Raw genomic sequence first — 26,203 nt, forward strand, 5'->3', positions numbered from 1 at the left:
TTTCAGTTATTAATCATAATTCATAAGTATAACTAGTATAAGTCTTGTAGTTTTATATCTTATTGGTTGAGTTTCATATTTAACACCTCAATTTTTTTTATATTGATCACCTATCAATGTATATAATAACATGTCCTGACTTATTAACAATGAACATTCATTTTCATTATATTGAAAAGTTTTAACTATTTGGGACATTTTAGATATGTGCAAATATGCAATTCTAACATGCAAAATGTACGGTTTAATACTCTCACTTATTCAAACATTAAATGTTCATTAATAAAAAGCTTAATAACGTTCATTTCATTTTTTTCTTGTATATACATTACTATACTATTGGTTAATTACCGCTTTAAAGATTAAAAAAATACTCTTTTGTAGTGTTGACAAAATACAAGGAAAAAAAACATTGTATTCACAGAAAATATTCACTATATAATAAAATGCCATTTGTTTATATACAACATAGATTCTAACAAAATAGAATTAAGTATTAATTAAGTATTAAGTAAAATAAATTAATTTCACGTCACTCAAGACACACAGTTTTTTATTTGTCTAGTTGATTCGCATGATTCTGTTTCTAAATTCTGAATGGAAGGTGCGGATCTGTAATAAAATAAAAAATGAATTAGTTTTAATTCATAAATTGTTGTTTAACATTTTGTGCAATACTCGTGGCAACATAATTTAATTTATCAAATTGTATTCATATAGTATTGTCTTGTTTACACATTTTATATGATATTATTTTTAAAATGTAAATAGTGTAAAGAAGATGTATCATAAATAATCAATCAAATAAAAAATGAACTCTTACCGATTGTGAATCATGTGACTTTTCACTAAATGACCAGCAGTCAAGGCTGACATCAGTGACAGCTCACCTGCCAAAACTGTTGCACATAGTATACGTGCTAACCGTTTGGCATTGGCCCCGGGGGTTTGAGAGTTTGCACCTCGTACGCCAAGCATTTCTAAACATGCAGATTGACCAGGTAATGAGGTTCCTCCACCAACTGTACCAATTTCAACGGAAGGCATTGTACATGATACATAAAGGTCATCACCAAATGCTTCCATCAGTGTCATACAATTACTACTTGCTACATTTTGCGCTGGATCCTAAATGATTGACAAAAAATAAATAAATCTATAGCTAAAATATTATATTTTATTGATAAAAAATGTTTATTTACTTGTCCTGTAGCAATATACACAGCTGTAACAACATTGGCAGCATGAGCATTATTTCCTCCAATACTACCAGCAATTGCCGAGCCCATCAAGTTTTTACTAATATTAACATCAACTAATGCTGCTACAGTGGTTTTCAGTACCTCTGTTACAACTTTTGAAGGTACAATAGCTTCACTAACAACATATTTTCCACGACCTTCAATCCTATATAAGAAAAAAAAAATAAGAAAATGTAATATAAATAATTTTATAATTCATAAACAATTAAATAAATTTCATACCAGTTGACTGCGGCTGGTTTTTTGTCTGAACAAAAATTACCACTCAAGCTTAAAACTTCCATGTCGGGGAAGTATCCTCCTATAACTTTGAGAGATTTTTCTGTTCCCTGTTAAAAAAATATTAAAATATCAAGTATTATTTTAATTTAATCTAAGGGTATCGAAGATAGACCAAGAAGTCATTATTTAACATAAATTAGTAAGTTTTTTTTATTTACTTTGGATAACATATTCATGCCCATTGCATCACCCGTAGACGCAGTAAACCGAATAAACAAATGTCGACCAGCTATGCGTACAAGTAATTTTGTGAGTCTAGCAAATCTGCTTGTTGAATCAAATGCTGACTTAATTATTTTGAATTTTTCTGGATTGTCCATCCACATTTTTGCTTCGCTAATATTTTAGAAATAAAACTATTATTTTATGAAATTCTCAATAGCTAAATGGAAAACCATATACATACCTTGCAGTAGTAACCGAAGAGAATCTAACAACAGGTCCTCTAGTCATACCATCGTCCACAACTCTCGTTATAACACCACCGCATAATGTCAGTGCTCTACAACCCCTGTTTGTACTGGCTACTAAACAACCTTCAGTGGTTGCCATGGGTACTTGATAAAATACATCATCCACAAGTAATGGTCCAGCAACACCGACAGGTACAGCTACGTATCCTATCACATTCTCGCAATTTGTTCCTAGTACCTAGTAGAGATTTCAATAACATAGTATTATTCTATACTATATGTTTATACCATCCATTAGTTGTTCCTTACTTTTGAATAATCATAACCAATGTAAGGTAATTGTATTAAGGCTTCAGTGAGATTGCTTTCTGCTGCAATTATTTTTCTTCTAAGACCAACACCCCTCTCTGGGTTATTGACACACTTCTCCAACATGTACGGTTTTATATGGTTCGATTTCACCAACATTAATACTTCTTCATCATTTAATTGTTCAGCTGATTTCTAAATAATAAATAAATATATTTATTATAACCCATTGTAATATATACAGTAAGTATAACAGCTTGGGAGGTTAATTCTTAATTTATAACTATTATATACTATGCATTAGTTTTTGTAATTAAAGTTTAGAAGTATAGATAAAAAGTTAGTAAATAAGTAATATAAATATTTGTAATGAAATGAATAAATTAAAATAGTCACTAAAAATTAGGTAAAATAGTAAAATCAACACACACGGATAATGCAATCAATATTAATACATTAATAGTTTGTACTTTAAAAATAACTTGTATAGACAATTAGTAATTAGTAATTACACATATACTTAAATAAATTACAAATATGAAATAAGCTTTTTTAATTTAGATTAAATGAACTAATACATAATAGTATTACTATTATATTACCTACTATATAATACAACTTAACCTGGTACATATAAATATACTAACTAAAAATAAAATGCCCATTATTATTTGATTATATTTAAATACTTAATAGATATTAATAACTGAAATTTTAAAATGTTACCATCATTACGGCTCTATATATAATAATATATTTATAGATTTAACCAAATTTTAAGTAATTAACTATTTAAATATTAATAATAATTATAAATTTATTGATTGGATTAAACATAATGTGACAGACACTGTTTAATGTTAAAAGAGAACTTTTGATACACATAATTGGTATTTTATGCAATAGTTATTCATAAATTGCTTTCAATAAGACATTTGCTAAATTCAAAATGTATAATGTTATCTATGTTTAAGACAGGGAAATATATGTGGGTATGACGTGACACCCTCTTAAATACATTTAAATTATCAAATAATTATACATTATACTGAATTAATAAAGATACACAGAGGAAGTATTTGTGTGTTTAATTACTTTTTTAATGTAAAAAAAATAATTTACACTAAGCATTTATGTATTTATGTTTATTTATAAGTTGAGAATAATAAAAAGTCGAGAACACTGGCCAAAATAAATTATTTAACCTAACTTAACCAAGGTTATTGTAAAAATATTTACCTGAGTCTTGTATATATCCAAACATTCATCAAAAGTTCTAATTTCCACATTGTTGTCCTCTAGAACAATACTGCTATTAACATTTTCTGTTTGAACCATTTTGTTGGAAGTATAAACTGATGGTTTTCGATTATCAGTTTGGCTTTCTCTATGTTGAATATTTTTTTGAGTTTCAAGGACATGTACTGAATTACCTGTATGTAAAAATATAAAAAATAATTTGGGAATCTTTTATTTTTGTTAAATTTTTTAAGTTAATATACTATTGAAATTGTGTATATTTATATTATTTATAAATTCTTATAATATTATGCTTTAAAATGAAAGATTATTAACAATAGAAATATCTTCGATTTTGAAAGGTCAAGAATATGTTGCAGTTAAAAAGAATTATAATACTGTTAAATACAATGTCTATTCATATTTACTATACATATTTTAAAATTTTACTCACCGGATGTGTTAACTGACTGTTTATTCACCTGCGCTAAGGTATGAGCTAGATCATCGCGGTCTCCAAAGAACCAAAACCATACTATCATTGACAGTAAAAGTATCAATATAACTATGTGATCAGCCCCACTAGCCATCCAACTATGGGAAAAAAGGTTAATATTAGATTTATAAGTTGATATTGTTTAAATATAATTGATGTGAACATATTAGTTATTTACAGATATTCACACTTACTGTACAATAGAGCTATGAACAGAACGATGGGTATTTTCTTCGGTTTCATTAAATACAGCAAATTTAGTTACTTGCATTCCTAACATATTATCTGTTTCTGTTTCCATACCACTCAATGCCCATCGACTAAAATGAAGTAAACAAGTTTCAAGTTTGTAATATTATAAAAAATAAAGGCACACTGAATGTTCTACGTTCTAAGAAAACATATAACCTTACAAACATTATAAGAATACATTCTATTGTACTAACTTTTTATTTAAATCTTACTATTCTAAGAGCATAAAAACTATTTTTCTGGATAAATAAATAAATATATATATATACAAACAGTAAAATATGGATTCACTAAAGGATAAGTGAAGGTAGGTAGTGTTTCTTATGCAAATCCTAGACTATTTTTAAAGCTATGAATGAAATCATACCTCTGAGCGTGAACAATCATTACACCAACTGACATTATCACCTTAACACGTTGTGTGATGGGATCAGTTTTATGATCATTGCAAATGGCAGTTATCTGAGAACGGTCACCCCAAAATGGCATACCATTTTCATCTCCTCCTCTAAGTAACTGTTATTAAACAATACATTGTCAGTAAAACAAAGACTATATTCAATATTATTTTTAATTTAAAAACAAAAACAAAAACTTACATCCAATACCAGTGATAAACAAGCTGGATAAAAACTCATGATTACCACATAGTTCACAATAAATGACATGCATGTAAACATACATAGTGTTTCTAAACGCTGGACACCTGACAGCATCCCAACACTGATAACAAGACTACAGACAATTGAATCCAAAGAAAATGACGGACCTAATAATGACATGCCTTTAGATATATTGTTGATTACTTCGGTTTGTGAGCAGCCACTAAGTGCAAATTGTGCCAACAAACTGGCTTTTTTTAAGTTAACAAGTAAAACTAATAGGAACAGGAACATAGCATCTCTGTAACAAAAAAATAAAAATAAAAATAGTATTTTTAGGTACCAAAAATCAATCATTAAAACAATAAATCACAAATCAGATTTAGAATAAAGTAATCATAAACTAATAGAATCTCAAATTTAATAATATATTATAATTTACTATTCTGAAATATGTTTTTAGTTTTTAAATTGGGATTAGAAGCTACTAATGTACCAATTTTTATCATATTTTGCCTTAAAAAATTAATAAAAACTTACTTTAAGTCTCCGTTTAAGTAATGTATTACTATGGTACTAAAAACAAAGCTTGAAAACACTGTAAACATGGCGGCAATACCTGAAAATATTTTCATAATCGAAATTATTATACAATTTTCTTATTTTTTATACAATAATACCATGTTTGATGAATCAATTTGAGAAATTATATCAATATTTTGTATGATATGATACATAATAAAAATGGAAAGTAGAAGGTAACTAGGTAGTTAGTGCACAAGGTAATTGATGAAAGCAAAAACAAATGGATCAAACAACCAGTTAGTGAATCAAGATGGAGGTAAAAATTGCAACAGTTATTTAATGTTTGAAAGATAAAATTTCAATAACAAATCAATTGATTAAATTATTTAACCATTTGATAAACAAATAATAATAAACAAATATATAATATTTAAACATTTCTGAAAAATTGAAGAGTTTAATTGACTAATAAGTAAAAAGTTATGTAGAATATAGATATGATATCTGTGTATAATAAATTAAAAAATAATTCACCTATAACACACTAATGGAGTTTTAATTAATTAACTACAAAATAATTGGTATGTTTAGTGACTCACTCTTTATACTTAAGTAGGTATGCATACAGAGTGCACAATGAAAATTTGACATATTTAAATGTAAAATTGTTAAAAACAATAATGAATGCGCAACTGTGTAAGACTTGATATTTGTTTTGTCTATTACTCATCAAAAGTTCCTTGGCAATTAATAAAACCAAACTACGATTCATTTGTTTTTATCAAGGAAGATATGACACTATGACAGTTCTATAACATCTTTAAGATAAAAACTCATTTTCAGACCCTTTAAAGTGAATTAAAAATAAAGAAGGCTATATCAATCAGGGATTCAAAATCTTGCCAGTAAACAAAACAAAGAAACAAAAAGCTTGGTTATACGATCAATTATTTTCGATGACCTTGCTAACATAAGTTAGTAATTACCAATTAGAAATATTATTCACGGAATCAATAAAATATTTTTACTATATTATAATTTTTGTATGTCAAAAGGCCGTGTTTCATCTGGTTAAGAGTTTATAGTCGTCTAGACTGCAACATCTTGCATGATTAGTTGTACCCACTAGATGTCCAGTCATCCAGATATTTTAAACCATAATTACAATTTTTTTACCAACTTTGTTTAATACTTAAATGTATATCATACATAAAAATAAAAATATCTTACCCAAAACATATTTTGAATCCAACTGCCTGAGATTATTGAACTGATAATAGCAGTAAAGCACGGCTATACATCTTATTAAAGTCATAAATATTACGTCGATGGCGTGTGATTCATCATCCTAGTGAGATTGAAAAAAATTAATACTTATTTATTAAGGAATTGAAAAGATAATAAAAACCTAATAATGAATTGATGAATAATAATATATACTATAATTATGTATTGGGTAGGTATAGGAGTAAAACGGTTTTAAAACACTATACACATGAATACACATGACGTGCATTATGCACTGTCTGTGTCTCACCCAGTTTGCTGTTGTCCTATAACCAGCATGACATAATTTTATTATATTTTCAAGTTCTTTATTGCTGTCAATCGCTCTTTCCCCAAAGAGCTCAGCTAAAAGCGGGTTTTCCACTATCGAAATCTACTTCTCCCTCGTCAACGCTCTTTCAGCTAATAATGTAAGTCTAATTATACATACTATTAATTTTTATTCTCCAATTAGGCCTCCAAATTTAGTAGTGTGAGCTTTATTTATTTATTTTTCTTTATATTTATGTTTGTTTTTAATGATATGTAATTGTCGAGATATTATAATTTATGTTAAAATCTCATTAAATATATAAAAAAAAATACAAAACAAGTTCTTTATTACCAGCAAAAATTTTAAAAGTTACATAGGTACTATACTGTGAATATTTAATGGATATGAATAATTTTATTTCTAAAGTATACACAAAAAACATCTTTTTAAACAATTAGCTATATCAGAGTTATAAAAACGAAAAAAAAATACGTTAAAATTATTTGTGGGTTTAAAGGAAAACTAAATGGACACTGAAACACTTTAAATGCTGAAAAATTATTATTTTAGCAAACAAATAAAGTAATAGTTTTTGAAAATATAAATTAGAATAAATATCATTGATAGATAGGACGACGACAATAATATTATTTTACACTCCGACCTCATATTAATATTATATACTATTTTAATAATAAAATACCAAAATTGATTTTACAGTATAATGTATTATAAAATCAATGATACTAACAACTATCTTAGTGCTGTGCGGTAGGCTGTTCGGTCCGGCCGACAGTGATGGATCGGCCGTCTTGTCAATCGTCAGCATGCACGCAGTGACGGTAAGGACTCCCACGATCACTTCCCAGGGGTGGCTGGCACAGCCTTTGCCAATGCCACCGAATATGTTGTCGAACATATCTATGGGTCCTGCGAAAATAACAAAAAAATCGACATACTTAAGTATTATATACATGTATATATAAGTTTTAAAATTTTCCCAATCCATTGATGGTTAGGTTAGAAAGATGTGGATTGTGGACTAACATTAATATATTAATAGTATCTTTAATTTTTTTATTTTGTAACAAAATACGATGAATTAAGTAAAAATAATATAAATAAAACCACTATATAGAAGTGTTAATCTACACTGACGTAGTGTCACTACGAAGAATATTTTAATATTTTTTTTTTCTTTGTAAACCGTTTCTTCAATCGATCAAAATTAAGAATAACTTTACGAGCATATGTATTATATTACAATGCATTTTCCCCCTGAGCTACATGAGAGAGAGTCGCGTAAGCATTAATGTCTTACCAAATATATTAAAATAACTATAGTGACAACGGTTTCTTTAACATTATGTATACTATATAGGTAGAGGTAGTAGGTACTAATAATTAAAACACCGAGAAAAGAATACGTAGGTAAACTGTGTGATTTCGCACTAAACTGATTTTCGTAATGGGTTGTGCACTTGTGTTCACTTAATTCAGTACACACATAAACACAACACAGCAGTCTGACTACAAAACGAAAAACGCGTAGAGTGGTTTTGCTGTAACCCGCGTACGAAGTACGATACGTGATCATACTTGAGACGACAAATGTTACGCCAAGAATAGAATTACGATATTTTTCAACGTATTACTCAACTTGCATAGTAGTTGTTTATGAGTGTTGAAGTAGATGTATATAATACAGGTATTGCGCCAAATTCAAAATACGCGTAACACATAAAAATTTATATTACAAGTTTTGAAAGACGCGCTATATAATATAATAATGATAAATGTTAATTGTTAATTATTATTCGTTCAAATAATAACTTCGCGGCAGTCATCACAACAATACGGCGATCGAAATTCATTTGAGGATCACCAGAGGAAGCAGTGGAAAAAAGCACTTTACCGATAAATTATACTATTTTGTGTTTGCATATTATAATGATATAGTATAGATACCGTGACTGTGGATATTGAAGCAAACACAGTAAATACTGTACAAACAATGCAATGCATCGTGGCGATGCGGTTATAATATAGCGTATAGTGTATCTATGATAACAATTAAATTAAAATGAGTTCCTATTTAGAAGAACGGGGAAAAGTACACAAATCAAGTTCGATATAATTTATACATACGAATGTACATAAATGTTACCAAAAGCAACGATTGCGTTGTTAATATGTTATGCACTATTTTATAGAAACTTGACCTCCTCGCGTCCAGTGGATATTCTTAAAACCCATAACTAGGCCAAGTATGCATATGATACTGGTCGTTCTAGATTCAATGTACGGTGCAGTACACAATACTAGCAAGACGCGCGATAAATACGAAAAAATACAATGTGAGGATTGAGGACCTGTGAGGGGAAGAGTTAGAGACAACCCCTCACTCATTGAAACAAACACATTCTTACAGTCGCCACATTTGCGGACGATTACGAATTAAAAAATTATAAATTATAATTATTAAGTATACTTTTTAATTTAATAATATGAAAATGATAATAAAGTAGATCTTATGATAAGAGAGATTTGGACACCCGATTGGATAACACTATAAATGTCTCAAAAAAAAAAACAATCAAAGTGAGAAGTGAACTCGCCATTTTAAGTATATTATAATAAGATATCTAAATATTGTAATTAGAATGATTTGTTACAATAATAATAAATAATAATATAGATATACGTAATGTACCTATAATTATGGTTTTGTTAAGAAATTATTCTTTAGATGTACATATTTTTAATTTGGTAGTTTATTTGTATTAATTAGTAATTATAATCCAGTAGGTAGTGTTAAAAATAATAATATATTTGATACATGAATAATAAAACTAAGATATTTTCTTAAGTATACTTAAATCTACCTAAACAATGAACTATATAGTTTGGTATAGGCTATATTTCAGTTGAACTTGAATAAAAATGAAATGAGAATTTTTTTAATAATAATAACATTAATAATTATTGATAAACTCGCATTAGTAACCTGATACCTTATTTTGTACGTAAACTAAATCAATTTTTTAAATTAAATTTTTATGAAATAAAATATATTTTAAATGTAAAGAATTTATAATAAAATTAATAAAGTTATTGTTTTATAATACCGGAGCTATTCTAATAGGTATCATAAATTCATCAGTGTCATGTTGAATCTGTGTCTCCATTTTACTCCGTTTTAGTGTTAAAACTTTAAAAGTAAATTAACTCATTACCAAATTTAAAGGTGAAAATATTGTTAGATACAGACTGTACCTATATATACACAGTTTATACTATTTATATATATATACTAGTATACTACCATACGTTAAATTTAAATTATGCGATTAACTGCGGCAAACCTTCCGTCCGACTGCGCTACACACGATCAATGGTTCAATCACCGTCGTATGCAATTGTAACGGCGTCACAAAACACGTACGTATGCAAAAATTGTCAGTGTGACGCATCATACAATTTGAAAATATTACTCAATACTTCTAAAGATTACATACATTCGAATTTTTATAAATATTCTTGTTGGCGGTGATACACACCCTAATGGTACCAATAAGTTATCCGATTCCTGTGTTTTGTGGTATCGGCTGTATATTTGAGATTAAAACAATAGTGCTTGTCACTCCACACACTTTAAGTCCTGGATCCCATTCCTCCACGTAGGTTATTTTTTGAAATAGTGAGATTAAAGTTGGGTTTGTTAAGTAAAATAATGTGTATGGTTTGATACATCTTTTTTTATGTAACTATAGTCACTATTTTATTTATAGAGGTGTGTAGGTATTTAGATTTGCAAATCATAAATTAAGATAGTATCTATATGGAATTGTAGTGAAAATAGTAATACATTTCGAGCGGAACAAGAAAACAATTTTATCAATTGGCATTGTTTGAGCTAAAGTCGTCAATTTCACTAACCACGATACCACGACCCCTCAGTCCGCTCCAATATTACTTAATGTCGACCCATTTGTCAATACGACGCATATTCAATATTAATTCAACGTAATTAAAAATAATATCTGACCTCAGATACACGGCATAATGACGATGTTTACAGATAAATAGTAATGAATTCTAACCGTACACGAGATGGCAGTCGTATGAGTACGTTAAACGGTGTATAAAAATAATGCGATGGACTGAGCAGGAAAAACACGACGCGCACTATAACTGCTACGGTACGGAGACAATAATAATACGTAAGTATAATATTAAACGATTTCTGGCACTAAACCGACGCGACGGCCGATGGAGACGAACGCAAATGAATCTGTCTATCAATCCACGAATAATCAAGATCTTTACACATACGACGACACGCCTGCCGTCTGTTAGATTTTAAACTTTCCGAAATTAAATAATAGTAATAATAATTATCTTATTTAGCTTAACGGTACAAGTAAAACGCATATATTATAATGGTAATAATGTAGTAACACATATAATGTATATAATATAATAATAATAATTATTATTATATTATATTATAGAAGCGCACGGAGAGAGAAAGTGAAAGCAGTTTACCTTGGTAACATACGGCGACCTCCTAGCAAAAAAAAAAAAAAAACATAATAATACATTAATACGTATAGTGGTTTCTGACTACGGTTAAATACCACCATATGTATATAATATCAAACGATAGGATGTCCACTTTCGTATGGACATAGTGGTATAATCGTAAGTATAGTAAACGTATATACAGAGTGTTTGTTTTTGTTTTACTACTATTATTTAATTCGCGTCGAGACGAAAGAAAATATTTTCGAAAAACAAATAATATACTTTTGCAAAATATTTATTTATTACAAATCAAAAATGCAAACACTTATGTATTATGCCATACGAATACACGAAATATTAAACAATGTGAACTATTTAAATCGTCATGAATAATTTATTATAAAAGAGGAGAAACAATTATTATATAATTAAAATAATGTTTGAAAACATATTACGTTAATGCACGTTTATTTATAAATATAATTTAACTATATATATATTCTAGTTTAATAAAATTAATAAAGAAAATCATAAATATATATTATATCTGCTTGAATAAAATAAAATATATATGCATGTTGTAACTCTTTGGAATTTAGTATTTGATGCAATATACTCGTTTGAATTAAATCCCTATATTATGATATTATGATTAAATTAAAGTCACAATAAATAATTCAAATACAATAGATATTCATAAAAGTCATGTCTTATAAAGTACCTATATTAAAGCCTAAAGTATTTTGAAATTTTAATGAAGTTAAGCAATATGTTTTTGGATTACATAAGTAAAATAAAGTATTAATGTAAATTTTCTTTGAAATTGTTTATTTTCGTTTTTATTATTTTAATATACTTTGAAATAATAAAAAATATCGCATTTTAGTTAATATAATTTATAACCACCACCATTATGTAAAGATATATCTATCAGTACTAAACACATGGACATCCTAAAAGTTTACTAATATTCTGAAGAAACAAACATACAATAAAATTTTCAATAGTTAACCTTATCTTTAAATCTTACTAAATAACAACAATGCAGCTATTAACAAAAAAGATTTTCATATATATGTACGTTATGTCTGAGAAATTATTTTTATTGATAAATAATAATTAATACAGTTAAATGTAATATAGGTATAATGGCAGTATTGTGAATTGTGATAAATAGTTCCCACCCTTTCCTTGTTTTTTTTTCGCGAAAAAAAAGGTATAAAAAACAATCCATTTGAAAAATAAATTCATATACTTTTTATTGTAAGTTTCTTAACGGTTATAAAAAAATAACTATTAAATATAAGAAAAAAAAATTGTTTTTCAATTATAAAAATATCTAATTGATGATTATTTAATTTATCCCTAAATTTGGTAGGTACGTAATGAATACATGAAAATATATATGCACGGAGCAGTTGACTTGTTAATTAAATTGTATCAAGGCTATAAAAATAGATTTTTAGCAAAATTAAACGCCAAGGATCGTATAAAATACAAACCACTCAATATATATCATATAGATCATACAATTAAAATAAATTGTAATGTGAGGCCAACAATCGATATTCAAAATCATAAGTAACCGTACACAATATATGCATTTAAATATTACAACGGCATACATACTATAATGTTGATGTTGAATAAACTATATAAACTACGATTTCATTTAATCGTTTTCCGAACCCTTATAATATGTCAGCATAAAAAACAATCTTTCTTTCGGAGATACGAATAAGATTCTAGGTGCAGCAGAATGATGCACGCGTGACCTAACTTATAGCTTGTCAAATTAAATTCAACCGTTCGAATTACTAGCATCAGAGCACCGGAAATAAGTTTAAAGACTTTCGTGGGGTACGGGATTCTCGAAACATTTTATAGTAAGCTTTTATATATTACTCTCTCGAGATGTTTTTACAAAAAAAAAAATATATATATATATATATATTTATATTTTATATCCTCGGAATTAAACTAGACATTGTTGCCAATTTTCCGCGGTGGAAACAGAAACGCGAAATAGCACAAAATATATACTAAAATAATAAACAAACTAAAATTGTATGTTATTGATGTGCCTATGTTGTTTATTTTATTATTTTTACCAATCACAGAGGGTGATATATCATACAAATATTGAAATATACGAATACATTTTTTATTACCTATATGTATCATTATATAGTAGTTGATATTAATACTAATTAATTATATTATGGTATTTATTTTAAAGTATGTATCATATTATAATTAAAAATACTTATAACAATACTTATATTTTGAATGGTTTTTTTTGTTTTTCACATATTTTGTAAATAAATACTTAAAGACGCACCTAAAGATTTTTTTATTAATTGTTGGGAGTTAAATTTCATAAAATGTAGATGACGCCGCTCTTCAAATCCACTTAAACTGTTATATCAATAACAAATCATAATATTAATAAGAAGAAGTACCTACCTACCTAGTTCGATAACTAAATTTTAAACAAGTTTTGTATTTTAATATGTATCAATTTCAAGTATATATATATTTTTTTTTTATGAAATTTGCAATTTATTGTAAGAGATAATTGGATTGAACAGCTTTTAAAAAATATTTAATTTATATAAAAAATTAAATTTTGTATAGTTCAAATAGCTTTGCTAATGGCAAAATTTAGATATATTATTATCAAAAACAAAATTATAATAGTTATATAACAAATGGACTACTCATTTTTCAGATATTTCACACGAATTATAAAACATTATGCTTTATTAACAGTTTATTCGATGTATGTCTGCACGCACGATTTCTAAAAAAGCATTGAACCACATGCAATCGATTTCTATCGTACTCTTACTCTACACGTTATACAGAGCGCGCAGCGAAAAAATTAGCAATTATGAAAATAGAAGATACTACAAAATATTCTGCACATTATGAATCACGGATGATGGTATATTTCATGTTTATCTTGTTTATTTTCGAAATTCAAACTTCCTCATCGCAAATAATATTGAGCTATATACATGATATATATTATATATTTATTATAATATATGCACACATCTAAACGAATGTTTGTGTATGATAATCGATAATAATTATAATATAGATGCGTATATAAACATTTAAATAAAATATAAATTGTTTATACGTTTATCATTTTTTGTTTTTAAAATTTCCCATATGACCTGTAAAATTAGACTAAAAAATTGTATAGTAAATTAGTAAGGTGAAAATTTAAAGAGTATACACTAATAATTAAGTATAACATTGTAATAGAAAACAATTATAATATCAATTACACTAACTACATAATATAAAATTATATGTATTAATTTTGTATATCTAATAAAATTCCCTATTGTAAAACTATTGAATATTAATGAAATCTCCCAAACCTCGTTAACTTTAATCCGATTAATACATAAGGAGTACCACACTAACTCGAATAATCTAGACATATTTAAATATTATAACACAGAGCTTTTAAAAATATTAAATTAAAAAAAAATTCGTTATAAACTTATAACTAAAAAAAATTACTAGACCTGCTCAATGAAAGTAGGCCGTAAAACACTATTCCTTATTGTAATCAACCATACACTAACTACTATACTTATAATGGTTCATATTTATGAAATACATCTTTTTTCAGGTCTCATAACAATAAGCAAATTGGACACAGATGTTTTTTGTGATTCATCTATAGTAGTATTTTCTACGTTCTATCCATATGTGGTACATTTGTATGGGACAACTATTTAGGAAATCGATTTTCAGCATACACAATGTAGGTTTTCGAAATTAAGAAATTAAATATTAGCCTAAAATATCCAAGTATTTATTACGTTTATATTACATTGATGAAACATTTTAGTTTTATATTTACAGTAAATGTAGTGGAGGTAATTTATATATAATACAATAGTATAGTTTGGTAATTTGATGAGTAATTAATTATTATGTTTTAATTTAATAATCCTTATCAGTTATATAATATCCAATAGGTACCATTTAAACTACAATTAGAGTAGGTAAAATAATTTAAAGTAAAACATAATAATATACACTATCATAATTATTTATTAGCGTAAAAAATAGAAAAAATAAAAGTAACAGTAATAGTCATTGAGTGCAAATGATGAATATTGTTTAATTTAATAATGTTTATCATCAAAGAAAATCAATTTTTATATACCTGTTTATTATATAGTGTATAATGTAAAAATTTTGTCTAGGTACTAACGATTTTCAATATTTCAATACAACAAAAATGTGTACTAAATTAATATTGTAATTTATCAGCTATGATAAACAATTAAATTTCAATTATTTTCTTGATATGTCAGTACTTATTTTGGTACGAAAATAAATAATCAACTATAATAATTCAATAATTGAACTTCCGCGGAAACTTGAAACGAATAACTGATATCTAAACTAAACTAAACATACCATTTATCGTGTACATTATGTATTATTTAATTGTTTTTTAATATCAATGAGTTTTTTATTAATCATTTTTAGATTTTTAGTAAATTGCATAATATGGTACATAATACTAATGTCAAACACTAATTAATCCCTAGACACTAATATTTAAGTAAAAACTGTATGGATTGGTATATTTTAATTTTACTGCAGTAAAATTACTTACAGGTCAATTATATCAATATTAGTTAATATTACTTATTGATCTTTAGTTATGGAACTATAGTGGCTTATAATTAGATGGATATACGTATAATTAAGAAAATAAAAAACAAATATTATTATTAATAAAATACGAGATTCTTGAATATTAATATTTTTTTGTATGGATTAGAATATTTTAGATAAAGATATAAATTGTTTTCTAAAGTCTGAAATTGTGATATAAAAATAAAAATGAGTTATTACGTGTTTTTGAATATTTCATTATGTTTAAAAAAAATTCAAATTCAATAAATTATTTAAGCACTTTCAACAACAATTATTATTATTACGTTAGGGCATATTATCAGATATATACCATTTTTAAGCATTTTTTGGTCATTGAAATAACATGCTTAATTGCATGGATATTTCGAAAAAATTTAGAGGAATTAATTCCGAACCTTAATTATTAATAACAAATTAATTTTTAATAGTAATAAATCATTCAATTTAATTTAATTTAACTTTTTTTTATTCATTATTATTAAATTATTAAACAAAATATCTACATATTTGAATGCATTTTTGATTAATTTAATTGCATATTTTGAATATTTTCAGTGTAATAAGTTGTTATCCTCGATAAACCTAAAATTGTACTCTAAGTACTTTAGAATTTATAGATATATATATATTTTGTTATGGTTAAATGTAATACATTTATGCTTCTACATTTTTTAGGAAAAAAATATTATTTATCTAGGTAGTATAATATATTAAATAACTGTGAAATTATAAACACAAAAAATCTTTTAAAATATAAACAACATATAATATAGTATTAATAACCCTCCAAAAGGCTTATCAAAACAGTTTATTATTGTATTCTCCACAGACTTTTTTATATTATAGAATTAATGATATAATAATATTTTCTTCCTATTCGCACGGGTCAGTTAAATTAATACGGAACCATTCATAGTATCTTATCAATTAAATACACTTTCAAATAATGGTGTATTATGTTTTAATGGTTATTCAGAATAACTTTTTGGTGTGTACTAAAAAGCTTCTTAACAAATTTAAACCAGTTATCGCATAGATTTAAAAAATTAAAATTGAATATGGGTTGCACTTAGAAAGTTATTGAACATTAATTATTTAATAAATCAATAAAAACAGAAAAATACCTGTGAGGTGAGAATATTTGAATGTAATCTATGTTTTAACAAGTTTATGTCTATTTTCGGGTAAAATTATATTCGTTCAAAATCATTTTTTTGAATGCACTGCCAAATTCAAATATTTTAAATTTAAAGATATGCATTAATTGTTACTTATTTTCATTAAATTAGGACTTATTTTCACCATGCTTTGAAAATTTTTTCAATTAATTACCTACATTAAGTGATATTGTTAGATGATGAAAAAGTACATTATGATTGCTTATATTATAGTGTTAAGCGCCAAACATTATTTTTAAAATATTCTAAATAGGTAGATCAAACTTTCTTTATAAACTACGATTTATTAGCAAATGTTTTTAATCTAATAATCATATGATTACTATATATATAACTTTAAATTTTTTTAAATATAAAAATAAAACTTATTTATTAACTGTATCATTTAATAATTGTTAAATAAATTATTTTAATGCCTTAAATTAATATTAAGTAACAGTTCTACAAAATATTCATGTTAGCTAATTAATACAATTACAAGTATTATTTTAATGAGTCTATAAAGTAATTTATCACACTCTAAAAATGAAATATCAATAAAAAAAATTGTTTTTTAACTTAGGAATAAAATAATTTATTTTTATAGAAAATACAGTTGTAAATAGAGAATATAAGTAAATTTAAGCGAAATAATAAAATAATTTAAAAAATATATGATATTACAAGAGTATACAGGTAACTAACAACAATGGTATTGTACCGAAAAATAAACACGTATCAATCATAATGAAACATAATTAAAATATAATACTACTATTGGTAATTGTTTTACTCTTATTCGAATGAAAAATAGCTGGTACCTATAGTAGGCATTAAATGATAAATGATATCAATGCGTTCTATACTCTACAACTCGACCCAAAATATTTTAAAATTATATGATTTAATATTGATTTAACACAACAGTTTGCATGCGTTTAAAATTAAAATATATTATATAATATTTTTATTTACCTTTTTACACTTTAAGAGTGGGTAGTTTAACAGATAGATTCAAAGATTGCTTATATAAGATAGCACCAACACAACTCGTGTTGTGTTAATGAAACATAACTGTATAATTGACGTACATTTTAAAGATAAAAATAAGTAATAAATTAAAAAAAAAACCAAATGAAAAGAAAAAACTATGAAAGTATAATATAGAGTATAGAAAATTTCACGCGAACAGACTAAATCGAAGAAATTACGGTCTGGACAAGTACCACACGTTCAGTAAACTGAAGGGAAAATGTTCAGCACCGTTTTGTAGTATGATCAGTTTTCGGAGAGTAGGAGGAGTATACCTACGGTTTATCGTAATATATTGGTGGTTGCACAATGTGATTTTACACATTCAACAGTCAATTCAAATATATGAATGAAAATTAATTTAAAATGTATTTATAAAATGCTGCTCTTTGCATTTTTATCAAACGTACATTATATGTAAATATTTCGAATAAATAAATCTATTAAATATAAATTTATTACAATTTCGATCAACTTAATAAATACTTTGTACTCAATTATATAATAATCTAATATTATATAATACAGAATTAAGTGAGTAAAATATTAAGATATTAAACTAATTGTTTACCTATCCGAAATTTCCATTCTAACATTATACAGAACTCTAAAAATACAATTATAATTAGTAAGACTAATTCTAAAATTATTTTTTTAAATAAAGTATAGAAACGTAAAATTTAAAGACTGGATGTTGGAAACTTATCTTGTTTTGACTTACAACATCGCAGGATAATACAAGTATTAATTTAAAACAACAATAAACGTATATTTTTAAATGTTATTAAATCATAGAATATATTTTTATAGTATCGTAATTCTATCTTTTTTTTTTTAATATTGAGATTTCGGCCAAGGACTAATATATTTCGACAATTAAGTAGGTATACACATTTTAAGAATGTTATTAAGAATTGGTTACCTAATAATATAAGTATTAGTAAAATTACAAAAATAAATTGTATGCTTAGTTAAAGAAAAAATTCTGGGTTATTGAAGAGAAACAATATTTTAAACTTAAACTTCTTAAAATGAAATTGTTTAATCAGAAAAAAATGTAAATAATGCATACGAATTAAAGCAAATTAGCAAATTATTAAATTTGTAATATTTTTATAATAATAAGGATTCTAATAATTTGATAAATAGCAAGTTATAATTAATATGAACAAAATATGAACATAGTTAAAAACATTTTAAATCGTATACAATTTTAAACATAGCTTAGAAGTGTTTTTCTATTCAAACGGTTCATCATTGCATTTAAATGTATAGTTAGTCATACATAGACGATTCAAGTAAATATTTATATTATATTTTATTTAGACTCTATATCACGTCGATTTTTTTTTAAATTAAAGTTATAAAGAAATTTGCATTGCATTTTCAAATTTTAAAAATAAAATTTATAAAAGATACATAAACTTTCGAAATGTTATAGGTAGTCATTAAAATGACATTTTTTAAATTTATTTTATTATACTCTGTCTAAGTAATCAAGTAGGCACACAATCGTCGAAACTTCAATATTATTATTGTTTTGAGTTTTTTACTTATAAAGTCAATACATAATCAATATTGATTTGGTTAAAACCTGGATTGACGTCGCTAATTTAACGGGTAGTATTTCCTTAAAATGAAAGAAACTAACGGCAACATATCTACTATCTATAATACCATAATGACCTCTATAGCCTTATATGTAGTATCACCAGAATATAATTTTCAATCTATAGGTCTATCAATAAATTAATAAATATAACTATAATAGAGTTAACAATATTGAAAATTCCTAAAAAAAACGCGTATAATAATCATATATTTAGTATATTATGCCAGTATTTGAATTAAAACAAGGTAATACATTTTAGTTGGACTATGTGACTATAGAAAGGACTTTAGCTAGCATTTGCGTATTTTTTTGGTAAAACGTATATTGACTAGGGCTTACGATTTCCTACGGGTATTAAAAGTACACGTGTACACGGATTCCGTTAACCGTGTATTTGCAATTGAGAACCCGTGTATTTTTTTAACGTGAACACGGATATTATTGACAAATTGTAAACTAAATTTCCGAGTAAACATAATATACACATCGTTGTATAAATGATTTTCATTTTTTGTAGTTTATAATAAGTATAAATTATAATACTATTCTAATAAGTAATAATATGTATTTATTTGGCAAAACAACTAAAACGTTTATAAAATAATTTAAGAATATATGCTTTTAATTTCAAAACGAAAATATCAGAAAATATCAGGTGATTTTTAAACCTTAAATTTCAAAAAGATTATTTTTTTATTATAAGGTGCTTATTCACGCTGTGCATTCATGCCACACATGTTTTTAACAAATATACAACAGTATGCAATACCAATTACATCCATCAAAGTTATAATTTATAACTCACATAAGCTAGTGAATCTCAAACGTGTCCAATTTAATCTATTTAAATTAATGTAAAATATATTTTGAATGAATTAAAAATAAATAAAGCAATTTTTAGCATATTATACAGTATCTTTTGATTCTTCTATAATTCACGATCATCTTAAGAGGAAGTTGTACTCGTATGTGTATTGTCTCTGTCTTATTTACTTATTTTTAAACAAAACTGAATTTGGACCTATATACATTAGACTTAACATACTAAAACCATTATAGCTGTATATATCAATAGCAAAACATACCTATTTATAAAGTTCAATACATTTTATTAGACTTAATTTTTATTTAGACTATTAAAGTTCATATTCATATACGAGTATGTGTTAGAATCAACATATTTTATTCATAAATTAATCTATTAAAATTACTTAATAACTGATTAGTGAATAGTGAGTCAGTCTATTAAAGTAAAAATTACATATAATATCTGGTATTTCAAATTCTGATTTTAACATAAAATATTTATACATAGATTTTATCGAGCAATAAAAAATTGCTAATATGTAATTACTAATATATTGCTAGTAAAAATTACTAATTACTTTCCATAATTCAAATGGTATTTAAAACAAATTGTACAAGACTAAAAATTAATATAAAAAAAAAACACGAAACTCGCTCTGTTTTTGCTTATAGGTTTCAAGTATACATATCATTATTTTGAGTAGGCTATTGTAATGACTGTACAAATTTGAATCCAATTATAAATCAGCTATTGTCTGCATGATTAGACGGATAGCTCAAGAATAGTTTATTTTATATTATTCTTATTATTTTCTTAATTCGGTAGAAAATAATAATATAGGCAAAGGCGAACAATATCAAATCTATATAATATATACTATTAGTGCACTTTTTTTCATTACAATTGTAAAACAAAATAAAAAAAATAAGCAACTTCTTTGTTAGAAAAAATTATTGCATTTTGTTTAAATATCTGATTTTGTCAAAATTTAAACTAAAACATTAATATACGAACAATATTGTAACAAATGGTGACTATATATACATTTAATAATTTTGAATTTTTATAAGACAAATTTATGAAGAACCTTGTATATCACTATGGTTTTATGACCAAAAAACAAAAAAAGTAAGAAATATAAATATAAATAAAAGAAAGTAGGTAATGACTTTATTTAATTAGTACCGACAAAAAGCGCCAAAATATTTTTAAAATTATTTGATATCTATTAAAAGATAATATAATTAATATTTGCTAAAAATCAAGGCTTCACTGTTATTTTTTTCAAATTACAACATATTTATAACTAACTTAACTTTGTCAAAAACAAATGTGTAAATATTTTCGTTTCATGCTGTTTTTGGTTTAAAGTATTTTGGTTTTTGCAATTTTTAAGATAGATAATAGGAAATGTTCTGGATTAAATTGACTGCCAATTTCCAGAAACTGCACTAAATGTAAATGAGATTGAAGAAAATATCCTTCTTCTAAATGTGAAGACAAATACAGAAAAAAAAACATTTTAAAAATCATTTAAAGCCTTAAAGATTTTCTGGCTCAGATTAATAATCTAAAATTGTGCAATAATAATAAACTTTTTTTAAAAGAAGCGCATTGTTGTCTGTTAACAATTCTATTTAAAAATAAACAATTAACATAAAAATAATTTCAAAAAATAAAATATATAGGTAGGTACTTGTATTTATTTTTAAATAATAAACATTACACATCAGTTTTTGTTGTACATAACAATACAAAAACATCGTACACGTTTACAAATCGATCTGTCGCATGATATTTTTGGAAAAATGTATAAGTTATAGTTAGGTATTATATATTATATATAGGTACAATATACTTGTATGACCAGAAAAAATAATAACAGTTCACAAATTTATGCGGATTGGCCTTCAAGTGATAAATATTTTTAATAATATTATTATTTTATATATCATACATAGTATTCACTGTAAAATTAGTTTAAAATTATACAATTTTATTGAATATTAATCAATTTAAGCGTAATTTTGAATCTTAGAATACGACGATATTTTATAACTGCAGAGCTGCTGTTTTAGTAAAGAAATTTTAGTTTTTTTAGTAGATCCAAACATTTTTTTATTGTTAAATTTTAAAAAATTTCATACAAAGAGTACCTATTTATGGTTTTATGAGAAATTACAGTGATAGGCTCCTCAAAATTTTCAAACTTCAAAGCTTTTAAAACATATGTACCCAAGGACAAACTTTTTCGTTTTAAAATTTAAAAATGAAAGTTTATTACCCCCTTGACTAAAATTATTTACAATACCTAATAAATTAGTGGTGTCTTGTAACTTGTAACTACATATGTACATCAAGGTGAACGAAGATGAGGGTTCAATATTGAATACTCGATGCATAGGTAATTATATCGTTTTCTTACATTAAATAGTATATTATTATTTGCCCAATTTAAGATTTTGAAAAATATTTTCTCAAAATTATTTTATATTTGTCATAATGTAGGTATTTGTTATCTAATTTAGTTTGATCGGATATAAATGATTATCGTAATTCAGTGATCTTTGATTGGTGATCAATAATTAATTATATAATCTTATTCACTCATAAAATATTTATTTCTATTTTCTATAACTTAAATATCGTATTATATTAATCCGGTATATAAAAATAGATAAGAATGACGAAGATATTTGTTGCTAATGAAATTATTTATTACAGTGTTGATTACAAGGTGCAAGTTACGACACATACATGACAACTTTCAAAATAATAATATTTAAGTAAGCATATTTTTTTACGACTGTTGGTATTCTTTTGAGTCATCAACATTCTATTTCGAATATTTTTTACACTTTAATATCACAAAATGTTTATAAAATAAGAGTATACATAATGCAGTAATACAGAATGCATTCAGGACTCAGCCAAAAACGTATACTTATGTCAAAACACAACGGTTTTTGCAAAGAAATAAGAATCGTATACAAGAGTGATCAAATTTTGAGAATGATATTTGTACACTAAATACACTTAAAAAAATAAAATGGAATGGAAAATGTTATCATATTATGTTTTACCTTAATAGCTTATCTTTATATACTAAGCAAAAGCAGTGGCAGAGAATTTAAATATACACCATACATACAATTATAAACCACAGAAGAATAATAATTATAAGGTAATAAACAAAATTATTATTTTCATTATCATGACTAAATCAATATTTTCCTTGAAACTATTAAGAAATATATTATACAAATAATTAATTTTTTTTAAATACTTAAATAAGTGGTTATTGCCAACATTTAAAAATAATATCAATGCATGTAACCATTGCACTCATTAGAATTAGTATAATATTATATATTAACATTTATATCATTATTGACATTATTCATTACGCTATTAAATATTATTAAGATAATATTTATAAATCACTTTTCTATTGTAGCAATGAAATTGTACAACTATAATAATAAAATAAATAAATTATACATATGTTTAATTGAACAATAAAACATATCGAATTAACTGTATTAAAATTATTTCTAATAAAAAATTATTAATGGGTAACAACTAGATACAGTTGCTGATTCAGTACCTAAGTAGTAAAATATAATGGAATAAAATTATTTAAGATAAATTTATAGTAGGGTTAAACGGGGAGTATCAAATAATTCATATTGATTATAAGGGGTTTCCAACTTTAGAAAATTAAAATAATTATTATTAAATATACATGACTGTTTTGCTTTGTTATACTTTTTTTATGTTATATTGTGTAAGTTTATCAAGTTATAAATTTAAATTATTTAATATATTTTATACATTACAATAATTTTATTGATAAACATAGGTAAGCAACAAACTCTACCTAAATACATATTCAGCTGGCTAACTACCGCTGACTTACTACTTATTTGACAGTCTAAAATATGTTCTATTGCATTACTAATAATTAATGCCTTAAAATACTCATAAATATCTAAAGACAAACACATTAAAAATATTATTTTTAATAATTAATGAATGTTATCTAAGTATGTAACTTTTATATATTGTATTCTATAGCATATTAATATAAAATTAATTTTTTTTTTTTAATGACAATTAAGTAGCTTTCTTAACATAAGGTGGCTTCTTTACTAGGTTTAGTTTAATCTCTATGTGGAATAAGTCCTACAAAAGCTTTAAAAAAATAGGTATTTTACTAAAAATAAAAGTACACCAATTCACATTTGTATGACTTAATGGTGCAAGCTACTAGTATTTGAAATAAATTTGAGAAATTGATGTGTTTTCTTCTTCCACACACCACACGGCATACTCTAGTACTTTTATTCTGAATAGAGTATAGTTAAATGCACAGTTTGATAGTAACTCTACAGTCCATCCACACATTAATGCATATAACTGCATCATAAAAATATTATCAATACTCTACATTATTGCAATAAATAAGTGTACAATATTAATATACTCTTTAATATGCATACACTTAAATGAGATGTTAACCTTAGATATTTATCATTGAACTTTCCAATAAAAAGTTAATTTATTTGATAGTAAGAAATAACAAAGTTAAAATTTTTTTAAAAACGTCTATTGTAAATATATTTTATACTATCAAAATACAACTTACGATTTCGTGATTCGATTGATTCCATTACATATAATTGTCATTACAAACTTTCACATAATTTTTAATTAAATTAATCAATGTTTAGTAAATTACAAGCCGTTAAATTAATTAGATAATATAATAAACACTATAACAAAAACTCAAAAGTTATTAAAGTTAGACCAAAAATTTAAAAACTGAAAACTGGAGGAAATATAAAAATATTAAATCAATATTTTATCAGGTGACTTTTAGGTTATCAGATAACATTGTGCGCTACTTAGATAAGCTTGTGGTGTAAGGATTATTTTCCAAAGAGTATACAAATCGAAAAATCACATGAATTAGATAATATTATTATTGACCAATTATACCTAGTTCCTACTATTAAAAAAAATATACATAATATTATATTTAATTCAAAAATTTAATAACTTATAAACGAAAAGGAAAATAATGGTGAATATGGTGTTATGGTAGATACGGTAACTGTACTTGATATTTAAATGATAGTAAATATAAGATATAGTATGATAAACTGAAACATAAAATACGCGGATGTCCAGAACTCCAGACTAAGATTTATAGATGAAGTCGACAAAGATTATCTCGGTATGGTGACTTATTTAGGAATTCTTTGAGGGGGGGAGATATAAGAATAAAATTGTCGGTGCCAAACGTCTCAGTATTTTATTACCTACGGATAAAATTATAAATAAAAAACACAACTAGCCACTAGGTATCTACTAAGTATAAAGTAGGTATAGTCTATAATCTTATAAATATAAGCTAAAACAAAAAAATAAAAGGGCGCCAAGGGGG

At 25.2% G+C, this 26,203-nt stretch overlaps 1 protein-coding gene and 1 long non-coding RNA gene across 6 annotated transcripts; one reads left to right on the forward strand and one right to left on the reverse strand.

Annotated features, from left to right (window-relative positions):
- Nucleotides 1-395: 395 nt before the first annotated feature.
- Nucleotides 396-25,594, reverse strand: LOC132918333 (3-hydroxy-3-methylglutaryl-coenzyme A reductase). Of its 5 annotated transcripts, none has more exons than XM_060979513.1 (16): nucleotides 25,403-25,594; nucleotides 7,672-7,850; nucleotides 6,611-6,728; nucleotides 5,396-5,474; nucleotides 4,853-5,156; nucleotides 4,621-4,769; nucleotides 4,196-4,321; nucleotides 3,960-4,099; nucleotides 3,506-3,699; nucleotides 2,267-2,461; nucleotides 1,951-2,195; nucleotides 1,703-1,880; nucleotides 1,485-1,591; nucleotides 1,203-1,407; nucleotides 824-1,128; nucleotides 396-612 (listed from the first exon to the last, which is right to left on the reverse strand). In XM_060979513.1, the coding sequence occupies exons 1-16, from the start codon at nucleotides 25,425-25,427 to the stop codon at nucleotides 537-539; spliced, it is 2,625 nt and encodes an 874-aa protein (XP_060835496.1). In that variant the 5' UTR covers nucleotides 25,428-25,594; the 3' UTR covers nucleotides 396-536. The 5 variants fall into 5 exon arrangements, with proteins under 5 accessions (XP_060835496.1, XP_060835497.1, XP_060835500.1 ...); XM_060979514.1 differs by lacking the exon at nucleotides 25,403-25,594 and adding an exon at nucleotides 18,278-18,548; XM_060979517.1 differs by lacking the exon at nucleotides 25,403-25,594 and adding an exon at nucleotides 10,969-11,103.
- On the forward strand, nucleotides 11,273-15,285 carry LOC132918337 (uncharacterized). The gene is made up of 4 exons (XR_009660453.1): nucleotides 11,273-11,365; nucleotides 11,435-11,624; nucleotides 14,179-14,394; nucleotides 15,100-15,285. It is a non-coding gene; the product is annotated as an uncharacterized LOC132918337 (long non-coding RNA).
- Nucleotides 25,595-26,203: the final 609 nt, after the last annotated feature.

Source organism: Rhopalosiphum padi, chromosome 1, assembly GCF_020882245.1.
Source record: "Rhopalosiphum padi isolate XX-2018 chromosome 1, ASM2088224v1, whole genome shotgun sequence".
Lineage (NCBI taxonomy): Eukaryota > Metazoa > Arthropoda > Insecta > Hemiptera > Aphididae > Rhopalosiphum > Rhopalosiphum padi.